This window comes from Petromyzon marinus, chromosome 29 (genome assembly GCF_048934315.1).
Source record: "Petromyzon marinus isolate PM22_M1 ecotype Great Lakes invasive population chromosome 29, UKy_Petmar_22M1.pri1.0, whole genome shotgun sequence".
Taxonomy (NCBI): domain Eukaryota; kingdom Metazoa; phylum Chordata; class Hyperoartia; order Petromyzontiformes; family Petromyzontidae; genus Petromyzon; species Petromyzon marinus.
This window is the reverse complement of record NC_133695.1, coordinates 361,665-385,673: the sequence shown is the minus strand read 5'-3', so window position 1 is coordinate 385,673 and position 24,009 is coordinate 361,665. Positions and strand designations below refer to the sequence as shown.

Here is a 24,009-nt window from a genome sequence, read left to right as displayed (position 1 = left end):
TGCAGAGCTTCATGTGTGCATGGTGGGGTTCCCCCCCCCCCCTAATGAAGTGAAACATGAACGGAATTGGCAAGCCTTGGTAATGCAGGACCCTCCTGAAAAAAACCTAGATACTCCGTGAGGAATTCCAGGTTAAATCAGGGGGCATCATTATTGTATTGTAGGCTGTGCAATTGCTGATCAACTAAAGAAAGTAATTGTATTGAAAATTTACCATTACTGTTATTATTTTTGCTGATTTCCAATTATAAATTCGGCTGACTAGTTGGAAGAAGCCAGCACAATCAAGTGGAAATCAATCAAATAACATTGACTCTTGAATGATCTTGCTGGGACATTATGGCTCCATCCCATGCTTTAGGTACATCCGCTCTTAAGTTTGTTTCCAGCTCAACTATCCAGGCCAGGCGTGTGATCCCAAAGAAGAAGACTATGCTCGCTGTTGAAATGTAATGATGGTTATTGATGGCATCGGTAACGCCTGTTGGCATCAGCATTGCATAGCCCAATATACAATCGAGGATGGATGCACTGCATAATTGGAATGGATTCCCATTTATCAGGTATGAGATGGTTTTTGCCCAAAGTCTGTCAAATTTTGTTTTAACGTTTGACCTCTAAGCAACATTGAAGAAAACGACAATACTGTATTTATAATTGTGAGTTCAAATCCTGGTTGGGTGTTCACTCAGCCCATCATTCCTCTGGGGTCGACAAAATACATACCAGTCCAACAGTGATCGTCCTTTGGAAAGACTCCCCTGCCGTCGGAATGTGGAATTCCCACCAATATCTCAGGCCTGTTCACATTTGAGCACAGCCTGAATACCAATTGTAGCAGGGCATCGCTTTGATTTTGAGTAGTCACAACTCTTTATTAACATCAGTGTTGGTATATTGTTTTTTTTGTTGGTACCTGCAGTATATGCAATACTATGTCATGTATGCAATGATTTACTCACATGACAACGAATCTTAGCAACATCCGGATGATGGAACGTTCGTCATTATTAGTGTAACCCTTGCACAGTCTTGGCCATCTCAATATCGGGATAGAACGCGCTGATTTTAGAAGCGATTACCTGTCTGTGCAAGGACCTGTAAAATGCCACATTGAGAAAACTCTCAATGTGGGTCATTATGTGATGCTCCCAAACCCATGCCAGCCCCTTCATCATTGTCAGTCGTTGTCTCTTCAGCTTTTGCCATTTGTATAAACACATATATTGATACTTTGATGTAAAGTTGATCGAATGCACATTCTAAGCATGTAATGTTCTAAGTTATTTTTAATATTGAAGACGATAAAGTGCCACAATTAACTAAATGTATACATTCTTAACATAATGTATAAATATACATTCAGTATAAAGCATATGCTTAACATTTTGACTTAAAACTTTCGTGACTGCATGATTTCATATTCTTTGATTCTTTTGGTAAAGTCACGTAGATAGAAAATAAATAAGAAACTCACGAGGTTTCGATCGCAAGACAAGCGGTCATCAGGCGACCGCCGGATGATGACCGCTTGTGTTTTTGTGTCTACGTGACTTTACCAAAAGAACCAAAGAATACATATGCTTAAAAGTTAAACTGTATGTTTTGTTTTGATTTAAAGCTTTCGTGACTGCAGGGATTCATATTCTTGGTTCTTTCGGTAAAGTCACGTAGAAGGGAAACAATACAGTAAAAAAATATGTAAAACAATAAAAGCGCGAATGGTTTACGCATTATTTATTTATTTTATTGTTTCCCTTCTACGTGACTTTACCGAAAGAACCAAGAATATGTATATTTTGTCTTAAATTGTCTGATTCTGATATATTATTGACAATTAGTGTATGGAAAAATTCTGCCGGGGACTAATGTTGCTGCCTATAATGCATTAATTTTGCACGAAATTTAATTACCAGATAAACAAAATATGCTAGTGGCATTTTTGTGCTAAATGTTTTTTTGTGGCCAAAATTAAAATGCCTAATTGAAATCGGACAAAAACCCAAACACATGACATCAAGTACAAAAATAATTAAGTCAGCTTTTAGCCTGGACTTTATTTTAACAAAAATGTAACTCACTGGTTCTTTTTGCATTAATGAAATTCATAGCAGTGAAAGCACTTATTAAGGACAGGCCCGGACAGGAGGCAGCAGATAAAAAATTATTGGCTCAAACATCGTTTAAACAAACAACTGCAGATTAAATACTAAAACTATTAAACTATGTTTTATTTGATCAGGTAAGGCCCACTGAGCTACGTAGCTCTTTTTGAGAAGCAAACTTGCCACAAAAGATAGCTCAACGAAGTGGCTTATCACGTGGACATTTATAGCAGCCAAATACTCGCACGAAGTTGATTCTAACGCGGAGGGAAAAACCGAGGACCCGAATGAAAATCCACGCGACCACGGGGAGAGAGACACGCAAACTTCAAATATACAGCAGACGTCAGGGTTGGGATCGAACCCACGACCTCCTCTATACCAAGTGAGGTAGTTAACAACTCTGGTAACGTCATCAGCAAGCCGTTGTGAAATCCCTGGAGTTTAACTTTTGGCGGCGCCTCATGAAGATTGTCAAGGAACGGAACGTGTCCGAGATGACGTGCAACACGGAGACGGAGCGATTAAATCGGCTCGTGTGGAGTTGAATTCTATCGCAGCATATCAGCAGATGGTGGCAGCTTGAGGAGGCCTTTATCCAGCAGTGGATTGACCATGGCCGACGATGATGACGACTCTGCAATCTGCTGTGACACTTTGCAACGCGAAAATTTACTACTCCTCTTTGTTGGTAACGTGACTCCCTGTGTGGCATCGAGCAAGGGAAACATCGCTTGACCTGCATCACCAATGAATTTCGCTCTACGTATAACCTCATGTAGCTACAATCCGGGGCAGGCTTAAACTTCAAAGGTCATTTGTGGAAGGAGCTTAACGATCTATAAGTGCTGTCATCCTTCTGTTGAGCATATTATATATTTAAGAGGTGAAGGTAATAGAACTTGGCAGAAAATGACAGGCTGATGCCAGCATTGTGTGTGCGCAGAAAATAGGTCCCTCTTTTATACATGCACACACATTTCAAACTGGCAATTGTCAAGTGTTTTAATTCAAAGAAGCACGTGCCCTTTCTCGTGTGCAAATTGACCCGATCCGCCTTCAGGAATGACGGCAGGAAGTATAAAGGAAGGCACTGATCAGAGCCACTGTAACCTCGAGAATTCCTCCACAATGCAGGCTAGTCAGATCACGACAATTGTCCCATTGAGTCTGCACACACTGCCTCTGTGGCTGCCAGATACATTCACTGTGTAGCCTTTCCGCAAAGCACATGTCACGCAAAGTTGCGTTAATTCCCTCCATTAAATATTTTCTCACTTAAATTTTCTTATCCCCCCCCCACTCCTAAATTTACATGACAAGACCCGAGATATACTTTTACATTAAATCTGTGAGCTTAAGGTTCCCGATCAGATATATATATTTAAATCACAGAGATGCTACTGGTACTATTAAGAAACAGATAAAGATTAATGTGATATTAAACGTAAATGAGATGTTGCTGTGGTGCAATGGTCAGCACACTGGACTTGCAATCCACCGCTCATTGGTTCCATTCCTTCTGCTGATGTGGCAGTGGAACACCACGGTGCAAGTTGCTTGAAAGCCACCGCGTCTGTCCACCCAGCAGCGTGAACCGTTTTGCCACGGTGGAGTCAGTCGACAGGTCGCGTGTGGTGGAGTAAAGTGGGAGGACTCCCACCTCTTAAAAAATGTAGGGTCTGTGTGGAAGAGTAAGCCAAGAGAGGGGCTCTCTAGATCTCCCTCTGGTAGAGGTCCTTCTGACGGCAGTGGCGTGAGCAATCATTTGCATGGCAGCCCCTTTACCTTCCGTTGCTAACGTACAACTACGACAGCTCTCAAAGTGATTGATAAAGAAGCGTGGGAAAAGAGGTAAAAACGATGAGAGAATAATGGGACTGGAGCAACAGGCACAAAAACAACTTAGTTACCCAGACAAAACTTTCCATTAATGAATTAATCGACAGCCTGGAGATGTAGCCATTTATAGAGCTCTCCAGTGCCACTGTCAAAAGTAAAATTGCATCCTCACTCGAATGACGAATAGGACAGTGCTCATCTCTGTTGATGGCACTAAGCCAGTGGTGGAAACTCCACGTTACCATGGTGAAAGGCAATCAAATCATATTGTAATAATAAATTGGCATAGCACCAATACATTACTTTAATCAAAAAACGTAAACATGCGATGATCCTTTTCCATTGTTACTCCCACGTTTGAATGCTTTGAAATTTACATTTTCCTATGTGTTGTTCGCCATTTGGCGTTCTCTGGGCTAGCGCTGGTGCTGAGACAAGTCCATAAAGGAGGCTGTCACTGGTGTAGGCCAATCAGATTAAAGGACAATGCACACGTTAATTATTATTAGAGCATGTTTGTTTGCATGCTTTCCCACAAGCATGTGTGGTTAATGCAGATTTGATGCCTTGCAATAGGTGTGTCTATTTGGTGTTTAAAAATATAACACCTCCTGTGTTATGCCGGAAAGGGTAAAGCCTGTTGTTTCTTCATCATCTTGACTGTGTTCTCTACATTATAGCACAATTGCATTGTGTCGCTGCAACCCAGTTATGTTGGGATAGTGGTTTTTCCATGATATCTGATAACTATGAGCACAGTTGATTGGGCAATGAGTGGGACAGTGTTCACGGGAAGACTAAATCGTGATACAAATTAGAGGCAGATTATTTTAAATGCTACCGGGTATATGCCAAGTTGTAACTGAATTTGCAGAAAAACCTCAGCTCGATCAATAGAGGTAATTGAATGATGGATAGTTCTTTATGCAGTTCACATTACATGTATTGATCGTGCCTGACAGGGAACAATCAACAATAACAAAATCCTAGAAAAGATTCTTCTTTCTTGATGTTAATTTAAATTTGCACTTTATACTTTTTTCTCTCTATATGTTATTCCCGAATGTCCTGTTGTCATGATGCCATAAGATGAAGAATCCATTCGAATCTCTTGCAGAGCAGTGCAGCCCTTCATGTTAGATAGCAGTCCACGGAAGTGGATATTACAGAGCTACCTCTGAGATTCCTTCAAGTGACCCCTGGGCCACACGCAGTAGGGGGCAGCACCCTGCCACGGAGAATAATGTTCGTATGTCTGTTGTATGTATGTTATATGTATATATGTATGTTGAATTTCCTTTGCACCATATGTAGCCAACCGTGCTAATTGGAGGTGCGTGGGAAGGACAACAAACTAAACACAAAAAACAGTTCTCAAGAAATTCGTTTTCAATCTAGATTTAAAAGTGCATAGCTCTAGTTGCTTCGTAATATCGGAAGGAGGAGCGTTCCAGACGGCCGCTGAAGCGCATCTGAAATAATTTGTTGCATGACAGTTAAACCGATATTAATTATTCTCTACAATTTTGCCAATTGTAAGTACGAAAAGAAAGTTAATGTGACTGTTTTTGTGCAGTCATTCGTGGCTGGGCTGAGACCACTAACCCAATTTAATCACCATCTCAGCCATCATGTCTCCAGGCCAACCAGTGATGAGTTCCATCAGTATAGTATAATATTAACAACCCCAGAGGGATAATGGGTTATGTTGACCCCCAGCTGGGATTTGAGTTCACAAGCTTGCAAATAATGAGTTGGGCACTGATAAAGTCTTGAATACTCACCAGGATACCTAGTGAATCCCTTGGCAATTATTACTACCACGTGTGAAGCTGTCTTGCCGTATGAAACGGTGAACCGTGAACTACTCTCCAAATAGGCACTTTCCCCACTATAATTCTAAAAAGGGGTCCTCTGAAATGAATGCAGAAACATGTTACTACAGAAAAATAAAATCATCGTACTCTTCAAAATAATCTTTGCCTTGGGATTCCTGGCTTGCTGCTGGCTGGGTTCCTCACCACCACAACAGAAACTCCGTCGTCATCGTTGTTGTTAGTGGCTGCTGCAGGCTATTTCCACCAAAACTAGCTGGGTAACTGGCCGAATGGGATTTAACAAACATTAAAAAGTAGAAACGGTGGAAGAAGTTCAGAAGTCGCAGAATAGACAGTCACACCGAAGAGGTGGGTGTAAGGCATGCAGAGGGCTGACATGGTTCATCACAAACATTGCCCTAACTTTTCAATTCGTGCTTAAGTTCAGTGCTCCGACTCTAGGATTGTGAGATGAGTGACAATGACAGCTGTCTCTTATTTTGTGTTGCCGAGCAACGGGTTCTCTCATAACAAGGAAAAAAGTGGTATTTATAAAACTGAGGAAAGCCTCTCCGAGTCTCAACACTATTTCAGGACGGTCCTGCACTTCGCTATATGACCTCTACTCCATCAGCGAGTTGGTGGCATGTGGGAGAAAACTGTTGTGCTTCCCCATACCTCCGATGAGCACAGTTGGGTTACATACAGTGCCAAGTAACATAAATACGTAGAAACAAAATCACAAAGTATGAGCGTATAGCACCTCAAGGCTCCAAATAGATCAACTACGCTTCCTGTACCATCATCTCTTGGCATCCTCGCAGTCCGGCGGATTTGGGAGTTTCACAATTTCGTTTGATTCACCAATCCGTGCCTCGAAAGCGGTGGATCACAGGTGGGTGCGGTGACAAGTGCCTAGGGCGGGATGGCACCAGTGTGCCGGGAGATGATGAGCACTCAACAACTTCTGTCCGCCGCAGCGCTCCGATCTGTTTCTGATTTGTGCCGCGTGCCGTTCGGCAACGATGTCCGACGTTTCACTCCGCGTGGCGAGAGCCGAGGAAGTTCCGCAGACGCCGAGCGAAACGCGGTAACGATCGCGACGTCGAACGACACGCGGGAACAGCCCAAAAAACAAACCGGTGGCCCGCACCGCAAGCGCCTCCGCTCCCCGGCCACCTCGCAGCCACGACCCCAACGCCGCTCCGCTTTCTCCCCCCGCGTGTGTCCGCGCAGTTGAGACGCCGCAGCGGGGCCAGCCCAAGCGGCGGCTGGGCGTGGCCTCCAAGGTGCGAGTGATGGGTGTGGCGGCGGCCGCGGCCGCCGCGACCACGACGGAGCAGGAGGAGCAGGAGATGGGGGCGCGGCGCAGGATGAAGTGGAAGACGCTGCTGGGCATCTTCGTACTGGTGCTGGGCTACCTGGTGCTGGGCGGCGCTGTGTTCCGGGCCCTGGAGCAGGGCAACGAGAGCGCCCAGCGGGACGCCATCACCGCGCACAAGGCGAGCTTCCTGGTGCGCCACCCGTGCGTGCCGCCCGACGAGCTGGAGAAGCTCATACAGGTGAACGAGACTCGGTGGGCTCTGCTCGGGGTCGCCGGCGTAAACGCGACGTCGGCCCGGAGTTGCGTTCGCGGTTCGTGTTGCGATTGGTGTGGTGATAAAGAACCTCTCGTTCAAATGTGCCAGCCGAGGAACAATGTCGAGTTGTGGCCCTGCTGGCTCGTTCCCAGGTATTTTGGTGCTTTGGGGCAAGGGTACCATCCTTGCACCCGCTCTAGTTAAATTATTAATTGGACAGCGCTCATCTTCTGTCCGTGACCTTAAGCTAGTGGTGGAATTTCTGGATCGGGGATGTTATTCGTAGAATGACCATAATTAGCATAGCACCAATGGAATAAAGTCAAAGAGATGTCCAGGTCATATGAACATTGAGGCAGTGCTCATTTCCCATTTACAGCCCTGAACCAGTGGTGGAAATTCCACAGTTCGATGGTGGTGGCGAGACACCTGCTGTTGGCTTCTTATTTTTATGAACCCTGAAGAGGATGATGCGCTGAGGCAACCTCTAACCCCCCCCCCCCCCCAAAAAGGATTTGAACTCTCGACCTTCTGACTGTGAGCCACTCGCTCGACTATCGAGCCCCTTCGGCGGTATGGTGCCAGACTATTTTCGTAGTGCTGAGCATCACTCAACGCAGCGGTGGTGGTGGTCCGATCCTCTCCTTCATCACCGCCGTGGGGCCTCTGGCGGCTGTTGGTTTTTCTGGCTCACGACCTGATGGGAAGAGCCGCGTGAAGGCGCGGCAAATGCGGTTCAATGTTGATGTTGCGATTGCTGACACGGTTTAAACTTTCAGCGGCGCGGACAGGACACATGAGGAATGTTACGGAAAATAAGTTCTCTATGCTTTCAAAACCATCCGATGTTATCGCGCGGGAATTAGAAAATTCCCGTAAGGTTCCATAGCATTCCTTTCGTGTTCCCTACATTTTTGGAGTAGGTCTAGAAGAGTCGAAGTTACGTGGTTTTATCTCTTGTCTGTGCGTAGTATAAATTAACATGCACACATTACATGGTATAAAATAATTCTGCCTCGGTGTAACGGTTGCCCGTTCGACTCGATCTCCTGGTGCGGAAATTGAAACAAAGGGGGCAAGTTTCTTGAATCCCCCCCAGCCCGCCTCTGTCCACCGAGCAGTGCAAATGGCACACCGCCACGACCAGCCGATCGGCAAGTGGCGCGCAGTGGGGTAAAGTGTCGGTACCGCCACTTCTTCCGAGACGTCTGTGGCCAGTGTGGAAGCGTCGACCAAAATACCCACAAGAGGGACTCTCTTGGGCTCCCTAGAGATCTGCCAGGAGTGGCCTGAGCATGAATGTGCACGGCCGCACCGCCAATGAACGCGGTTGGCTACGGACGGTGCGATAGAAGTTCAGCATACACACGTGCATCTCGTCATAGCGTGGTCGGAAGTCAAAGTGCCTCGCTGCTCAATTGAGCGTGCGGTGGGCGCTTCTCCCTTTGTAGCCCTGAGCCAGCGGCGAAATTTCACATTGCACGTTGGGGGCAATTATCTCCTGAGGGAAAACACTCGCGGTCGATGATAACCTCCAAATATCCCATTTCCGAGTACTACACCTGAGGTGATGTGCGACGTATATCCGCTGACATTAACCTAACCCAATGGCTCGGCTTAGTTTAAATTGTTAAGAAACATAAAAGGTTTCACCATTTTGTAGGACATAAATAGAACGTTATGTTCTTTTTTAGCAATTCTCACACACATGTAATAAAGACCTGCACAGAACTATCTGGTAAACGTGGGAGGCATTTACCCCCTGGCTCGGCAGATCGTGAGTAAGTGTTCCTTCTAACGACCTAACACTTTATCCATTAGGCTTCTTTAGCACAATGAGGTTGGAGCTTGCGCATAAATCACTTGCAGGTGGTCATGAAGCTGAAATAACATCTGATGTTACCACGGTGAACTGCAAAGGTCAGGAGGTTGCATTATTTGAAACTTAACTGCTTCCAATTCTTTCCAAAGAGGTAACGGTTAAATCAACATAAGTTTCTTCTTTTGAAAAAAAAATCACGGCAACATGCCCCGCAAGGCGAACCTTCCGCTGAAATAACGACATTTAATGACATTGTGCCGTGCGTGACCCCCTCGTGAATCGCCGAGTTGGCACGCACGGCGAGAACCACGGCCGGGTGACAGACGTGGAGCCGAGAGGAACTCACTGCGGTGAATCCCAGCGTTCGCCACCTCACTGCCTGGCCTACACCGTGCCATTTACAGCCCTTTGGCAACCTTTACTCGGCATGAAACAGTCTGGTTGAGTGACGATCAAGCACCCACTGGCTGTGCTGTCTCATCATCCGGACTGTGTTCAACAGGTCTAAACACTCCTCTTTTCTTCTCCTTACCTCGCACTATTCGACTTTGGAATTCCCTCCCATCACAAGTTTGTTTTTCCCGAACAATTATAACAACCTTGCTCAATTTTAAACACGTGTTAACTCTTATCTATTACACCTTGAATGGTGGTGTTTGTTGCTGGCTGTTGAACCATTTTGGCCATTGCCTGTGTTCTGCAACTGTGAACAAGACAATCTACTGCCGTGGCCCTCTCCAAGGTGGGCGTAGCCACACTCAACCAAACGAGCGTTTCATTTGGCACAATCTCCAGTGCGAGGATTAGCCGTCGTGCATCTCGGCTGCCAGGGCAACGTCGTCTGTGTAGTCGAGGTGAGCGAACGCCTCGGGTTCTCCTCCCAGCACTCCTTGTGAACTGTGCGCTGCACGCTGCAGCACATCGGGGCAAGGGACAGCCATCCGCGTGGAATTGCCGTTGAAATGGTTTACATAGGCACAGGCCGTGTGCTTCATTGGTGATTTCGGTCGGTAATGGAATCCCGATACCAGCTGGCCGTGAGCAGTATCATCGTCATCACGAGGTATACTTGGCTGGGAAGCGGCATTGGCAGAGTTCCACATGTGAAGTGCGGTCCAAATATCCTGTAGACTTTGAGGGAGGTTTGCTTCGTACCGTTTTGGTAAGGTGTTGTAAATGACTCTCTTTTTTGTGCATGTAAACATTGTCCAAACGACATTTATACTGTTTAAGCTAGATATGGGCTCATTCACAATTTCGCAATGAAAGATGCTGTCGTCTTACTCGCATGGGGTTTAACATTGCACTTAGCTCAACTGAATGTACTGTTGATGACAACTAAAACGCATGCCATAGCACGAGGCCGTGCTGTGAATCTACCTGCACGGAGAATAATGTAATCTGTGCTTTAGTGCACATAACAGCACAACACATTGGTGTGTCATGGATGATGCAATGGATCCGGATATAATTAATTTGCACCAGCAACCGTTTACTGAAATGTATAAAATAGCCGCAACACACGAAGCCCTGTGAATCTGTTTTGAAGCATTCCCGAGAGACAAATGTATGCAAAGTTTAACATTCTATGGAGACTTTAATTTTACTTGTCGCAGTTGTGTGAATGGGAATTTTATATTGCCTCGAAAGAACTGCAACGAATCCCCGTGGCGTTCTGGTTGTCCACTCTCTGTAACAAAATATCACCCTTGGGAAATGTATTTGGTGTCATTTTGGGGGAGGGGGATATTTTTTGAAGTTGTTTGATATTTACAATGCCAGCTAACTTATATAATTGGAAAGGACATTTTGTTATTTCATGCACACATGTTATAAGTTGAACATATAAAAAAATGCGAGTGAGAAAAAGTAAAGACATGCAACATATTTGGATATGAAATCACATCCAAGTATGTTTAAGCGAGTGTACGAGCTGCTTCGCTCACAATGGATTGCTCTGTTTTCAGCATCCACCCTGGCTCTTGCTGCCCGGGTTGATTCGTCCGGATAATTGAGGCTGGGAGTGGTGGTGGGGGGAGAAGATGGTGCTTGTCGGTGCTCTGTCTGTGCGCCTCAGTTCAGATTATTCGCATAGACACTTGCTTTCATATGAGCAGTTCCTGAACAGACTGACAAAAAATGAAATTCTACGATTCTTACAGGTGAACCGTGTGCAATTTAAAGCAATTGGGGAAAAAAATAGTGGACATTTTATTGGAGCCTGCCCACGTCTTACAATTATAGCGTCTGTACATTGTCCTTGATCTCTGCCTGCATGTAGAAGAACAATAATACGATCTATAATAATAATACCTTTTTTGCCGAACTGGAAAATGATCCCCAATTCTTGAGAATATTTTTCAGGAGAGTCTTGGGATATATTTGACCAATGTTCCGTGCCAGAGAAAATCTCAATGCAATGGGGGTTACCCAAACATATGAGAACACTCAAACTCGACTCGTAAACATTACACAATGCAGTACAATGCAATTTCCATTTATACAAAATCTAAATGCAATCCCGTCTGAAGAAGGCATACAAAGTAGCAGAACCTGTATCAGGGGGACCGCCAGCAAAGGGAGGTGTATCTTGAAATATATATTTACACATATTTAGAGATGTATCCGTGGTATAATAGTTAGCACATTGGTTTGCAATCCAGAGGTCACCAGTTCAACTCGATCTCGTGGTGCGGCAGTTGAAGCATTGGTGGCAAATTTCTTAAGTCCCCTCCCACCTCTATCCACGCAGCAGTGCAAATGGGTTACACCACGGTTATTCAAAAGGCAATTTGCATGTGGTGGGGCAAAGCGTGGATATTGTCATCTCTTCCAAGGTTTCTGGCTAACGTTGAAGAGCAGGCAAATATTGTGTCTAGAGGAGCTCTCTAGAGCCATGTCTGCAGTAGTGGTGAGAGCAATACATTGCAGGCCTGCACCTTTGTCTTTTACCATTTTTAAAATTCCGTTTACTTCTAAGTGCCGACTGCATGGAGGTAGCTTGCACACATCTTTGCATGATCCACCAACCCTCCTGCTGAAGTTCTCAGGGATGCATGTGCTCCTATTCGTTGCGGTTATGATTTGGCGACCACACTTGTTTGTCATGAAGTAGCTGTGATGAATTGGAGTCTTGGCGTGACAATAATAGAAAACATGGCATTACCTCGATGTAAAACAATCACGAAACGGCAAAGGTAATGTAAAAACAATGCCAAGCCTTTACCTCTGTCAGCATGTTCTCATAAAATTGTAAAAATCTGTTTGCCCGATTGCTTCATCAGCAGTAAAATCTGGCGAAGCTGCAGACGCTGGGGACCCGGTGTCCCTGTCGCTCACCTCTCTGCCGTCGAGTTCCTGATGCAAGAGCAAAAGCAGCCGACCAAATAACTTATCTCGCCTTTTAAACTTCCACAAAGGGAAATAAATTCTATTAACATTTAATCACGTGCACTGTATACATTACATAACGCTGATGTTGTGGTGTTCATAAAACCTTGGCCGATGATCGGAGCAAAGGAATCGATTTTTAGCGAAACCTTTAAACATTTGTACGCCTGCGTTCTGACGATTTTCGTTTCAAGTGTGCAAAGGCGCTGACACAATGACGACGGCCAAAAAACCCCCACAGCCAGACAGCCTCCCCTTTGCAGTGACTCACACATCCACTCCGCAGTTGCGTCATAACGTCTCGCACGCACACAGACTCCTGGCACGGGCAGCCAATGCAGCCAACATTACGAATTTTAGCTCCCTTATCCATCTCTAACCCATAGTCGCGCGTTGATTTAAGGTGCTTTAGACGAGCTCAGATTTACCAAATGGCTTTGTAACATGCTTTCGTTTTTAGGATGCAATATTTGTTCCGCGCTCCTCTTTATCATGGTAATAATCAGGGATGTAATCTCCCACTTGATATATTAGCGGAATGCTGCTGGGTCTGCTTGGAGTAGGGATTATCGGCATAAGCGCGCTATTGCCACGAGTGTACGAGGTATACATATATGTAATATTTCCATGTTCATGTACTCGATGTTGCTGTAATCCTAGTGAGGACACACTGAGTATCGTGTGAACAAATAAGGTGAGATGGATACAGTGTGCCATGATAATTCCTGGTCTGATCAGGCTGAAATTCAATCACTGGTAATCATAATAATAATGATGAGAAACATTTTTTTGCGATACTTTCCCTTAAAAGGCATAACTCGTTTTAAGTGAATCACAGCTTCCACTGATTGTCTGCTTCTAGGTTGCCACCATAGCACGGGGATTTTGTTTTCTCATCCAGTGCTGTAGAGAGCTGGAGGGGGATATTACAATAATTTTGAGAGCAAAAACAAGGGGCTGGATTAGGCAGTGATTTATTTGTGTAATTCATCACCATCATCATCCATCCCTTGTTTATCCACTGCTGGATGAAGGCTTCCCCACGCCGTCGCCATCCTTCACATTAATTCGATGTCACGAGTCATCTCCCTCCTGCACTGATCTCGTCGGCGGAGTCAGTACAATTGTTTAAAACCATTAAATAAAGAGGCGTATATCGTTTGCTCCAACATAGATCAGAAAGCCTCGCACGTAGATTTAATACTCGCACGTAGATTTAATACTCGCACGTAGATTTAATACTCACACGTATATTTAATACGGCTAATAATAGACATCAATTGATTTGGATTTGGCTGAGGCGATATAATGATCTGGCCAGGTTTATGTCGTAAGCCCTCCACCCCCGACATAGCCAAAGAGATTAAAATGCTTGTTTAACACGCAGTAGGCTATCGCGACCAATATCATCCATGATACAGGGGGTTTTTTTGGGTTATATCGCGGAAATATAAATGTGTTGTTAACCCAAATCTGGCTGTCCCCCTGATGATGCTAATCGTATTTACTCAGATTGTAAATGTTGTGGATTTTCTCTCCAGCATACCGGTGCGCTGTACTAGTAACGAATTGGCCACGTTCTGTTTTCGTGACAAACCTTGCTAATTGGCTGTGTCGGGTGGTGGCGGGTTTAATGACACATTTATATTTATGCGATCTAACCCAAAAAAAAACCTGTATTATGGAAGATATAAATGTTACTTGGTCAAGTGTTTTTATGCACCAATCATTATTGCTTCAGCTCACCAGTAAGTTGATATCGGAGACGTGGAAAGGTAAATGTATTGTTGCATCGCAGGGTCATGAGAGATGGCAGTGGCTGAGAGAGGCAATCGTCCACCAGTGATAGATGATGGCTGATCACGAAGATAATATTCGCCATATTGAATTAGTGGAATTCCACCAAATAATTTATCGTCGTGTGTTTGGGCTGCGCCGCGCGTTGTCCGGCACGATGTCTGACGTTTCGCTCCGTGCCCTGGGAGCTTCTCTCTGTTCAGTTCCCGCAGAAGCTTGGCAGGCGTGAAGCAAAACGTCGATACGACAAAACGGCAAGACCCAAAAATAAATTGGAGAAATAACAAATTTATTCATTTAGCTGGCCCGTGCTGGTTCAAGCTGAAGTCCATTGTTGTTGTTGGCGAGATGTTAACTTCCTGTCATTTATTTTATATTTGTATCCCCATGGTCGGATGTCACGAGAGATCACGTGTAGTCATAATTGATTCCGTCTCTCGTTGGCAGAATGTGGCGGCTGCCCTCAGTGCCGGTGTGAACCCCTCGGGTAACGCCACGAGCCAGAACAGCCACTGGGACCTGGGGAGTGCCTTCTTCTTCGCCGGCACAGTCATCACCACCATTGGTACGAACACGCGCACGCCTATTGAACACGCGGATGCCTATTGAACACGCGCACGCCTATTGAACACGCGCACGCCTAATGAACACGCGCACGCCTATTGAACACGCGCACGCCTAATGAACACGCGCACGCATGTACGCACGCACCACACGCTCGCACCGACGGCCCAGCTGCTTTGCGTGCCGTGGGCATGAGGACGCCCCAAACACTGCAGTAGACATGGCCACGAAGTGATTAATATGCCTAAGAGACACACATGGACATTAACATATATATTTTTTCCCTTCAGCAAGGTGACATAATTGCAGATAATGCCGAAACCTGTAAATACACAGCTGCACGCAAACAACAGGCTCAGTACTCTTTGGTTCTCACATCTGATGATGATTGCTTGTGTTGCAACGGAAACGTCGTGATTTAATGTATTTTATATTTTTCATATTTTATATTTTATACCTACGTGACTTTACCGAAAGAACCAAAGAGTATGGATCCCTGCAGTCACGAAAACTTCAAATCTAGCAGGCTCAGTACCGAGTCGATAACCAGTAGTTGCACAGAGTTCATTTCATTTTCGTGCAGCCGAACTGCTCTCATCCGCGATGACGTGGATGAAGGGAGGCTGCACTTCACAGATCCTATCCGTAATGTTACCAATATTTAAACGTGAGCCATTCCCTTAAAGGTCACCCAGAACTTAACACACGCACACACGCACACACGCGCGCGCTCTAATTATGACCGTGAGCGTGGACCGAAACGAAAGCACTCGCGCACACACGTATGGACAGACGCCCACACGCACGCAGAGATAAAGATCCCCGTACAGACATGCAGACTGTTGGGGCAAGTGCCGGTGAGCGAGCACCTATGAAGGCCGGAACGGCGCATGAGGGTTGGTGTTGCCAGCACCCCGCCTGTTCACTTTGTCTCCCCAGTGCTGAAGTTTTGCAAACTGGGCAGGGGAGATTCATGACAGGTTCTGTTACCACTTTCCATGGTTTGGAAATAATAGCCTTGTAGTTAGGCTCGTAGGCAGTGCGGTAACTGCTTAGCTACTTTTCCCCACACATGAACTTGCGACAAAGATCCCCCGTATAGCCTTAACAGACTGTTGGGGCAAGTGCTGTTAGTGAGCACCTATGAAGGCCGGCACAGCACACGAGGGGGTGGGTGGTTAGCACCACGCCCGGCCCCTTTGTCTCCCCAGTGGCGAAGTTTACACACCGCACCAGGTACTTATTTGAGGCTGAGATGGTATCACTGATATCCAATATCTATTCAAATATATCTTATTCCATCTAATTTGCATTTAAGAATCGTGACAGACGAATTCTGTTATCATCAGAACTAATGGTGCGAATCATCACACGTGCATTGCATATACCGACAGGCACCCACACACCAGACCACCTTGCACACACAACACAGATACGCACCGTCTCGTCGACCATCGTCAACTCACGAAGGCCTTGTCAAGCCTTCACTGTCCACCTAGCGGACGTCCTCCTCTGGGATTGCGTTCCATTATACAGCACAACAAGAATACGTCAACGTGATTTTCTGCTCAAATGAGTGTTGGGGCGGTCCTCTGTGCCGGTGGTTATAGCGGGGGTGAGTCTACTCGCATGACACCCACTGCTTGGCTTCCCATCAAATTTTTATTGACATCGGAGGGATGGTGGTCCGAGACAACCCCAAGAGGGATTTGAACGCCTAACCTTCCGGCAGTGAGCTGCTTGCTCTACCACCCAGCCACGGCCAGATTGTATAACGCGGGCCACTAATGGTCTCTTGTTTTCCGTGCAGCTTGGCCAGACGGAGCGCAGCGTGGCGCGCTGGTGCATAAACGCACTCTGCACATAAAACGGCATTAGCGTGTTTACGTACATACCGGTCTTGCGTACACACACGTGCCTGGTGCCATTACTGAGGCTCCTGTCAGAGCGCTTTTGTGGACCGCATAGGAGACCACGGAGCCCTGAGTATAAAACCACAAAACAAAGCGCAGTGTCGCCTAAAAACCTTTCTGCGGCCACCTACATACACACTGATCTACCACTTATTGGTACTCTATACACAAAGACAAGGACATGAACATTAGCAATAAGCCACTCGGTATACACGCAACGCACGATAGACTCACTGCAATTAAATGTGCCGGTTTCTCTGTTTGTTGTCTGTGCTCTTAAAACGAGATGCACTTGCCAGCACAAAAGCATCGTCTCCGATTGTCGCATTTGCTCACGAGGAGAGGGCACCACGTGAATGCTGGCGTGCGTTCGCGCGAAGGTGGTGCCCGTACTCGCACCCCCTGCGCAAGCCAGAACCATACTAATGGAGGTGTCGTCAGCACACAACCTACTTACGATGGCTCGCCTTTTGACTAACCTTCGAAAAAAGCCAGTCACTGCATTGTGCGTTTTATGATGTGCTTCTGTGGCCGTCTGGAATGTTCTTCGTATATTAGGAAGCCCCCGGAGCTCTGCACTGTTAAATCATCTCGATAGAAAACTCATTTTTTCGTGTGGTTAGTTTGTTGTCCTTCCCCCGCACCTTTGATTAGCATGGTTGGCTAGATACAGTGCGAAAGAAGTTCGACATACATGCATTATGATTAGGGGCTGCTTCGTGCGTTACACATGTAAGCAACATAGAGAAAACGTCTCCAAAGATTCTGGCTTATAGACGATTATTGATACTTTGTCTTTCACTGCTACTCCTGGTATGACATTAATGTTATTACTTTGTTTATTTACCCAGGAAAGCCTCACTGAGTCTCATGACTCTTTTCAGGAGGGACCCGTCACGTCTCCCCAGTAGCAGGGGGGGGGGGCGGGGGGCAGCGAGGATCTTCGAGGGGGGTGGCAGGGGGCGGGGGGTGGCAGGGGAGGGGGCGACGATTGCTGTGCACATTCCAATCGAGTTACCTCGCAGGTAATTTGTACATTTTGGTGGCAGATTTAGACCGTGACGTGGGCCCACAACGGTCTCCTCTCGAGAAAGACGTCACAGGATCTTCAACGTCCACCGTGAAGCAGATAGCACGTCATTTTACGGTTCATCCATGCCGCATTGTTAATCTGGGCAGCCACTGGATTTGAACGCTGAACCTCTGCAGAAAGCGGTGAACGTGCGCCCTCCGAGCCGTGCCAGCGCGGTGGCTCTGTGTGCGTGGGTAGCCCGCAGAGTGCCGCAGGGCATAGGCCGAGCATGGGAGAGTCCAACCGTGGTGTACAACAGCCTGGGCACTTCAGTTCCAGTTTAAATTATCTTGCACGAAATTGAACAACATTTGTCTGTTTCTAGAACCCAATTTGCAATCCACAGAGAGAAATCACCAGTGTCTAATATAATCTCTACTGTTGGTGGGTAATCTATGGCCCTTTCTAGATGACCAGTGTCTAATATAATCTCTACTGCTGGTGGGTAATCTATGGCCCTTTCTAGATAACCAGTGTCTAATATAATCTCTACTGCTGGTGGGTAATATATGGCCCTTTCTAGATGACCAGTGTCTAATATAATCTCTACTGCTGGTGGGTAATCTATGGCCCTTTCTAGATGACCAGTGTCTAATATAATCTCTACTGCTGGTGGGTAATCTATGGCCCTTTCTAGATGACCAGTGTCTAATATAATCTCTACTGCTGGTGGGTAATATATGGCCCTTTCTAGATGACCAGTGTCTAATATAATCTCTACTGCTGGTGGGTAATCTATGGCCCTTTCTAGATGACCAGTGTCTAATATAATCTCTACTGCTGGTGGGTAATCTATGGCCCTTTCTAGATGACCAGTGTCTAATATAATCTCTACTGCTGGTGGGTAATCTATGGCCCTTTCTAGATGACCAGTGTCTAATATAATCTCTACTGCTGGTGGGTAATCTATGGCCCTTTCTAGATGACCAGTGTCTAATATAATCTCTACTGCTGGTGGGTAATCTATGGCCCTTTCTAGATGACCAGTGTCTAATATAATCTCTACTGCTGGTGGGTAATCTATGGCCCTTTCTAGATGACCAGTGTCTAATATAATCTCTACTGCTGGTGGGTAATCTATGGCCCTTTCTAGATGACCAGTGTCTAATATAATCTCTACTGCTGGTGGGTAATCTATGGCCCTTTCTAGATGACCAGTGTCTAATATAATCTCTACTGCTGGTGGGTAATATATGGCCCTTTCTAGATGACCAGTGTCTAATATAATCTCTACTGCTGGTGGGTAATCTATGGCCCTTTCTAGATGACCAGTGTCTAATATAATCTCTACTGCTGGTGGGTAATCTATGGCCCTTTCTAGATGACCAGTGTCTAATATAATCTCTACTGCTGGTGGGTAATCTATGGCCCTTTCTAGATGACCAGTGTCTAATATAATCTCGACTGCTGCTGGGTAATCTATGGCCCTTTCTAGATGACCAGTGTCTAATATAATCTCTACTGCTGGTGGGTAATATATGGCCCTTTCTAGATGACCAGTGTCTAATATAATCTCTACTGCTGGTGGGTAATCTATGGCCCTTTCTAGATGACCAGTGTCTAATATAATCTCTACTGCTGGTGGGTAATCTATGGCCCTTTCTAGATGACCAGTGTCTAATATAATCTCTACTGCTGGTGGGTAATCTATGGCCCTTTCTAGATGACCAGTGTCTAATATAATCTCTACCGCTGGTGGGTAATCTATGGCCCTTTCTAGATGACCAGTGTCTAATATAATCTCTACTGCTGGTGGGTAATCTATGGCCCTTTCTAGATGACCAGTGTCTAATATAATCTCTACTGCTGGTGGGTAATATATGGCCCTTTCTAGATGACCAGTGTCTAATATAATCTCTACTGCTGGTGGGTAATATATGGCCCTTTCTAGATGACCAGTGTCTAATATAATCTCTACTGCTGGTGGGTAATCTATGGCCCTTTCTAGATGACCAGTGTCTAATGTAATCTCTACTGCTGGTGGGTAATATATGGCCCTTTCTAGATGACCAGTGTGTAATATAATCTCTACTGCTGGTGGGTAATCTATGGCCCTTTCTAGATGACCAGTGTCTAATATAATCTCTACTGCTGGTGGGTAATCTATGGCCCTTTCTAGATGACCAGTGTCTAATATAATCTCTACTGCTGGTGGGTAATATATGGCCCTTTCTAGATGACCAGTGTCTAATATAATCTCTACTGCTGGTGGGTAATCTATGGCCCTTTCTAGATGACCAGTGTCTAATATAATCTCTACTGCTGGTGGGTAATCTATGGCCCTTTCTAGATGACCAGTGTCTAATATAATCTCTACTGCTGGTGGGTAATCTATGGCCCTTTCTAGATGACCAGTGTCTAATATAATCTCTACTGCTGGTGGGTAATCTATGGCCCTTTCTAGATGACCAGTGTCTAATATAATCTCTACTGCTGGTGGGTAATCTATGGCCCTTTCTAGATGACCAGTGTCTAATATAATCTCTACTGCTGGTGGGTAATATATGGCCCTATCTAGATGACCAGTGTCTAATATAATCTCTACTGCTGGTGGGTAATATATGGCCCTTTCTAGATGACCAGTGTCTAATATAATCTCTACTGCTGGTGGGTAATCTATGGCCCTTTCTAGATGACCAGTGTCTAATGTAATCTCTACTGCTGGTGGGTAATATATGGCCCTTTCTAGATAACCAGTGTCTAATATAATCTCTACTGCTGGTGTGTAATATATGGCTCTTTCTAGTTGAAAGACATTTCCAAACTTGGACAATAGGATTTATTTTCGGCCAACTGCAAATTATTCGAAGTTTCAGGACTTAGATGTATGCAGCTGCCTTGGGTTTATTGCTATAAAGGTATTTGTATTTGAAAGCCATAATAACTTAGAAGATGCCACGTGGCTTTTTTTGCAAAGGACTTCGCTTCTGAGAACAATGCAAGTCTTAAGCACTTCTGTCTGGTGTGAGAAATTCCCAAGTCCACAATGTAAACGCTTAATATCATTGGATAAAATGGGCTCTCACGTTGCCAATTAAATCCAAATAGTGAAGATTGGTGTTTATTATTATTTTACAAAATAAGTGATGGAAATATCATAAATTTAGTGGGTTTTTTTGTCAAAGATGACTTTGACTTGATGGAAATTGTCAGTCTTGCTGGTGACTATGACCACCCACCAAAGGCCTAAGACTGACTGACTGACTCTGATGAGACAAAGACCCAGATGAAATCATTTTTATAAAACACTTCATAACTAAGAGTGGAATAAATGTTTGACTGGTATCGTCAATTAGACGAAGAGAATGACTGAAACATACCTCGACAAACAAAGGCTTGACAAACATTGCATTGGTTATCATTAGCTGGAATAATGCTATGAGTAAATGGAATTTTAAAAAAATGCTGGCTAAATTTACGGCAGTGAAGGCCGAACGAATGAGTGCCAAGGTCAATGACAACACAACACAACAATTGCAACACAACACACCGCTGTCCCTCCTGCCCATACAAACGATCCTAGCGTCCATCTGTGCCCTGAAGTTGGACGCTCGTCCGCCTCTCGCCCACTGCTGAGCAGCACCAGGTCGGACCCTGCAGGTGGAGGTGCCACTCCAATGGCCTTCAGGGCTCAATGAAAACTGCAGGCTAATGCCGGGCCCAGGGGTATCAGACGCTTGCTGCGTTTGTGTGGTCGCAGCAGCGCTTCAACTCGGTATTTGAATCGGGGACCCACTGATCCCTTTGTGCAGCGTGACCACAAAGGCTAATTAATGGTCACGGCAGAGTGGATGTGGGAGTCTTGTTGCTGCAGTCAATCAGAAAAGCTAACGGAGAGCTTAAAAGTGAAATGCGTTTGTTTAGTAAAGGGCACGTGCTCGCGCGATCGGTTTCTTCAGAGTATATGTTATTGCATTTTATATTTCCAATGAATATGGTATCTAGAATATATATTACTCTGCTAACATCAGTGGCAAGTTATCTAAACTGGTCCTGGGCCCACTCTTCACCAATCCGCACTGACCAGTGTGGTGAAGTATGGTCAAACTACCACCGAGACATGTCACAGGCAGGCCTTCATCCAACAGCGAATTTACAACAGGCTGTAAATTATGACAGTTTTGTTAATTATTTACACATACAAACCTTCGTTTGCGTCACGACTTCCTCAAGTGAGTCCAGGATGCTTATTACATTCCAGACTACTTGGAGAAAATCCAGGTGTATGAGATGAGAACACTCAAACAGCAAAGCACAGATAGCCTGCTAGAAACCTCCTTGTTGTGCTGCTTCATATGGGGCACCTTGCTACCATCCACACAGCTGCACGTTGCATACTTGATAGCTCCATATATGAACGATCCATCAACCCTACCTCCAGCTAGTCATGTGTTGTACCCATTACTGTTTGACCATACTTCACCAAGATGGTAAAGTGCGAGTTGTCAAGGTGGGAGCATAGACTTTGGAGCATAGATGTACAGTACAACGATCGATTTTTCTGCACTGCTCTCAATGTAGCCCCTTCGTTTATACTTGCTGGTCACCCGTCCAAACACAGTCCAGGCACAACCCTGCTTTACTTCCGAGATCTGACGAGATCGGCCACATTCCTCGTGATTCGGCCAATACAGCATCTCGCATTGCAAAATAATTACGCGTGGGATATACTTCATATCGTCAGCAATGTGAAAGCCCTATTTTTCCCATTCAGAATGTTCGGCATTGCTAATAGATTATCTAAATTCAAGGTCACACTGGTAATAGAAAGTTGGCATGGGTAATTGCCTGGGAGACATGCTCCCCATAATTGCTGCCGCTATATTTAAATGTGGTGGCTCAATTATCGTAATGTTGTGATGTCATAATTTACCTAGCAGCCCTTGTGAACCCACTTAAGATCACAATTGTGTAGCCATGTGGATTTTGGAAAGCACGATCAGACATACAAGTCGTGTATGTTTTTATTATTGTTTAGTTATTCTGTCCTTCCATGGTGTTTTCAAAAGGCCGAGTGACAATTGCACCACCGATTGCGATGGTGCAATTGATAACGTGTTTCTTACACTATGTTTTGTTTTGAGTAACACATAACAGTGAAAGCGACTGGACTGACAAACATGAACATTGAAATTGGTTGCAGCGTTCCAAATAAGAGCACGCCTCAACTCATATCTGTCAGCAAGGCCCACGGGGTAACGTGGGGGGCTTTTGGCCCCCTCCCTCCCCTAAAGCCACTTCTTTGTCGTGGTTGATGATACTGGAGCACTGTGATACATTCTATAGATAATTTAGATAATTTGGTGTTTGATAATTTGGTACATTAAAGCCATAGCTACCTCGCTGTTGAAGCAGACACACCCACTGTCGACTTTTACTTTTGATGCCCGACGTTCATATATTAAACTGGTTATTGAAGGATTTAATCAATTTTAATCAATTAAAATCCGTGCAAAAGTTATCCACAACTACAAATGATGAATGTCTTCACTCATACTCATGAATATGAATGAAAGGGTGTATTTTCGGTCATTGGAATACAAATTGCACCCAACATCCCATTTGACCTTTGCTGAATGCCTTAATTAGATTTATATCGAGGTAAAGCTGTAGCTTTAGACATGACTTTACCTTGGCATAGGGCATGGTAATATTAAAGCCATATCTTAAATTAATTATTTATCTATATGGCTAGTCATGCTTATTTTATAAGGGGTGTATGTCAGTAATACACATCACTGTGTTTAAACTACCTCAATCTAAATTATATAGTTTTGTGAATGTTTTTCTTTGATTTAGTTTTACCGTTTGTATGTCATATTTAATGTCATCTTAAAATAAATATGATTTTGGCATTAAAAACAGGTAAACTGGGATGTTGAGTGCAATTTGTATTCATTTGAGCTATTATATGTCATATCCATGAGTATCGATGAATACATTAATTACTAGATTTGGCGCTTTCGTGACTGCAGGAATTACTCTTTGTTTTTTCTACGTGACTTTACCGAAAAAAAACAGAGTAGATTAATTACTCTTTTGTGTTTGTGGATAACTTCCGCACAGATTTGACTTGATTAAAACCCTTGAATGACCAATTTCTAAAT

General features: G+C 44.8%; 1 protein-coding gene across 2 annotated transcripts in view; it reads left to right on the top strand.

Moving 5' to 3' along the window:
• LOC116947392 (potassium channel subfamily K member 2-like) overlaps positions 1-24,009 on the top strand; it is a 173,056-nt gene that overhangs the window by 5,881 nt on the left and 143,166 nt on the right. For both annotated transcript variants that reach the window (XM_032963075.2, XM_032963076.2), the window contains exons 3-4: positions 7,001-7,326; positions 14,801-14,918. In XM_032963075.2, coding sequence (XP_032818966.1) covers positions 7,001-7,326; positions 14,801-14,918 — 444 coding nt within the window. The remainder of the gene's footprint in view (positions 1-7,000; positions 7,327-14,800; positions 14,919-24,009) is intronic.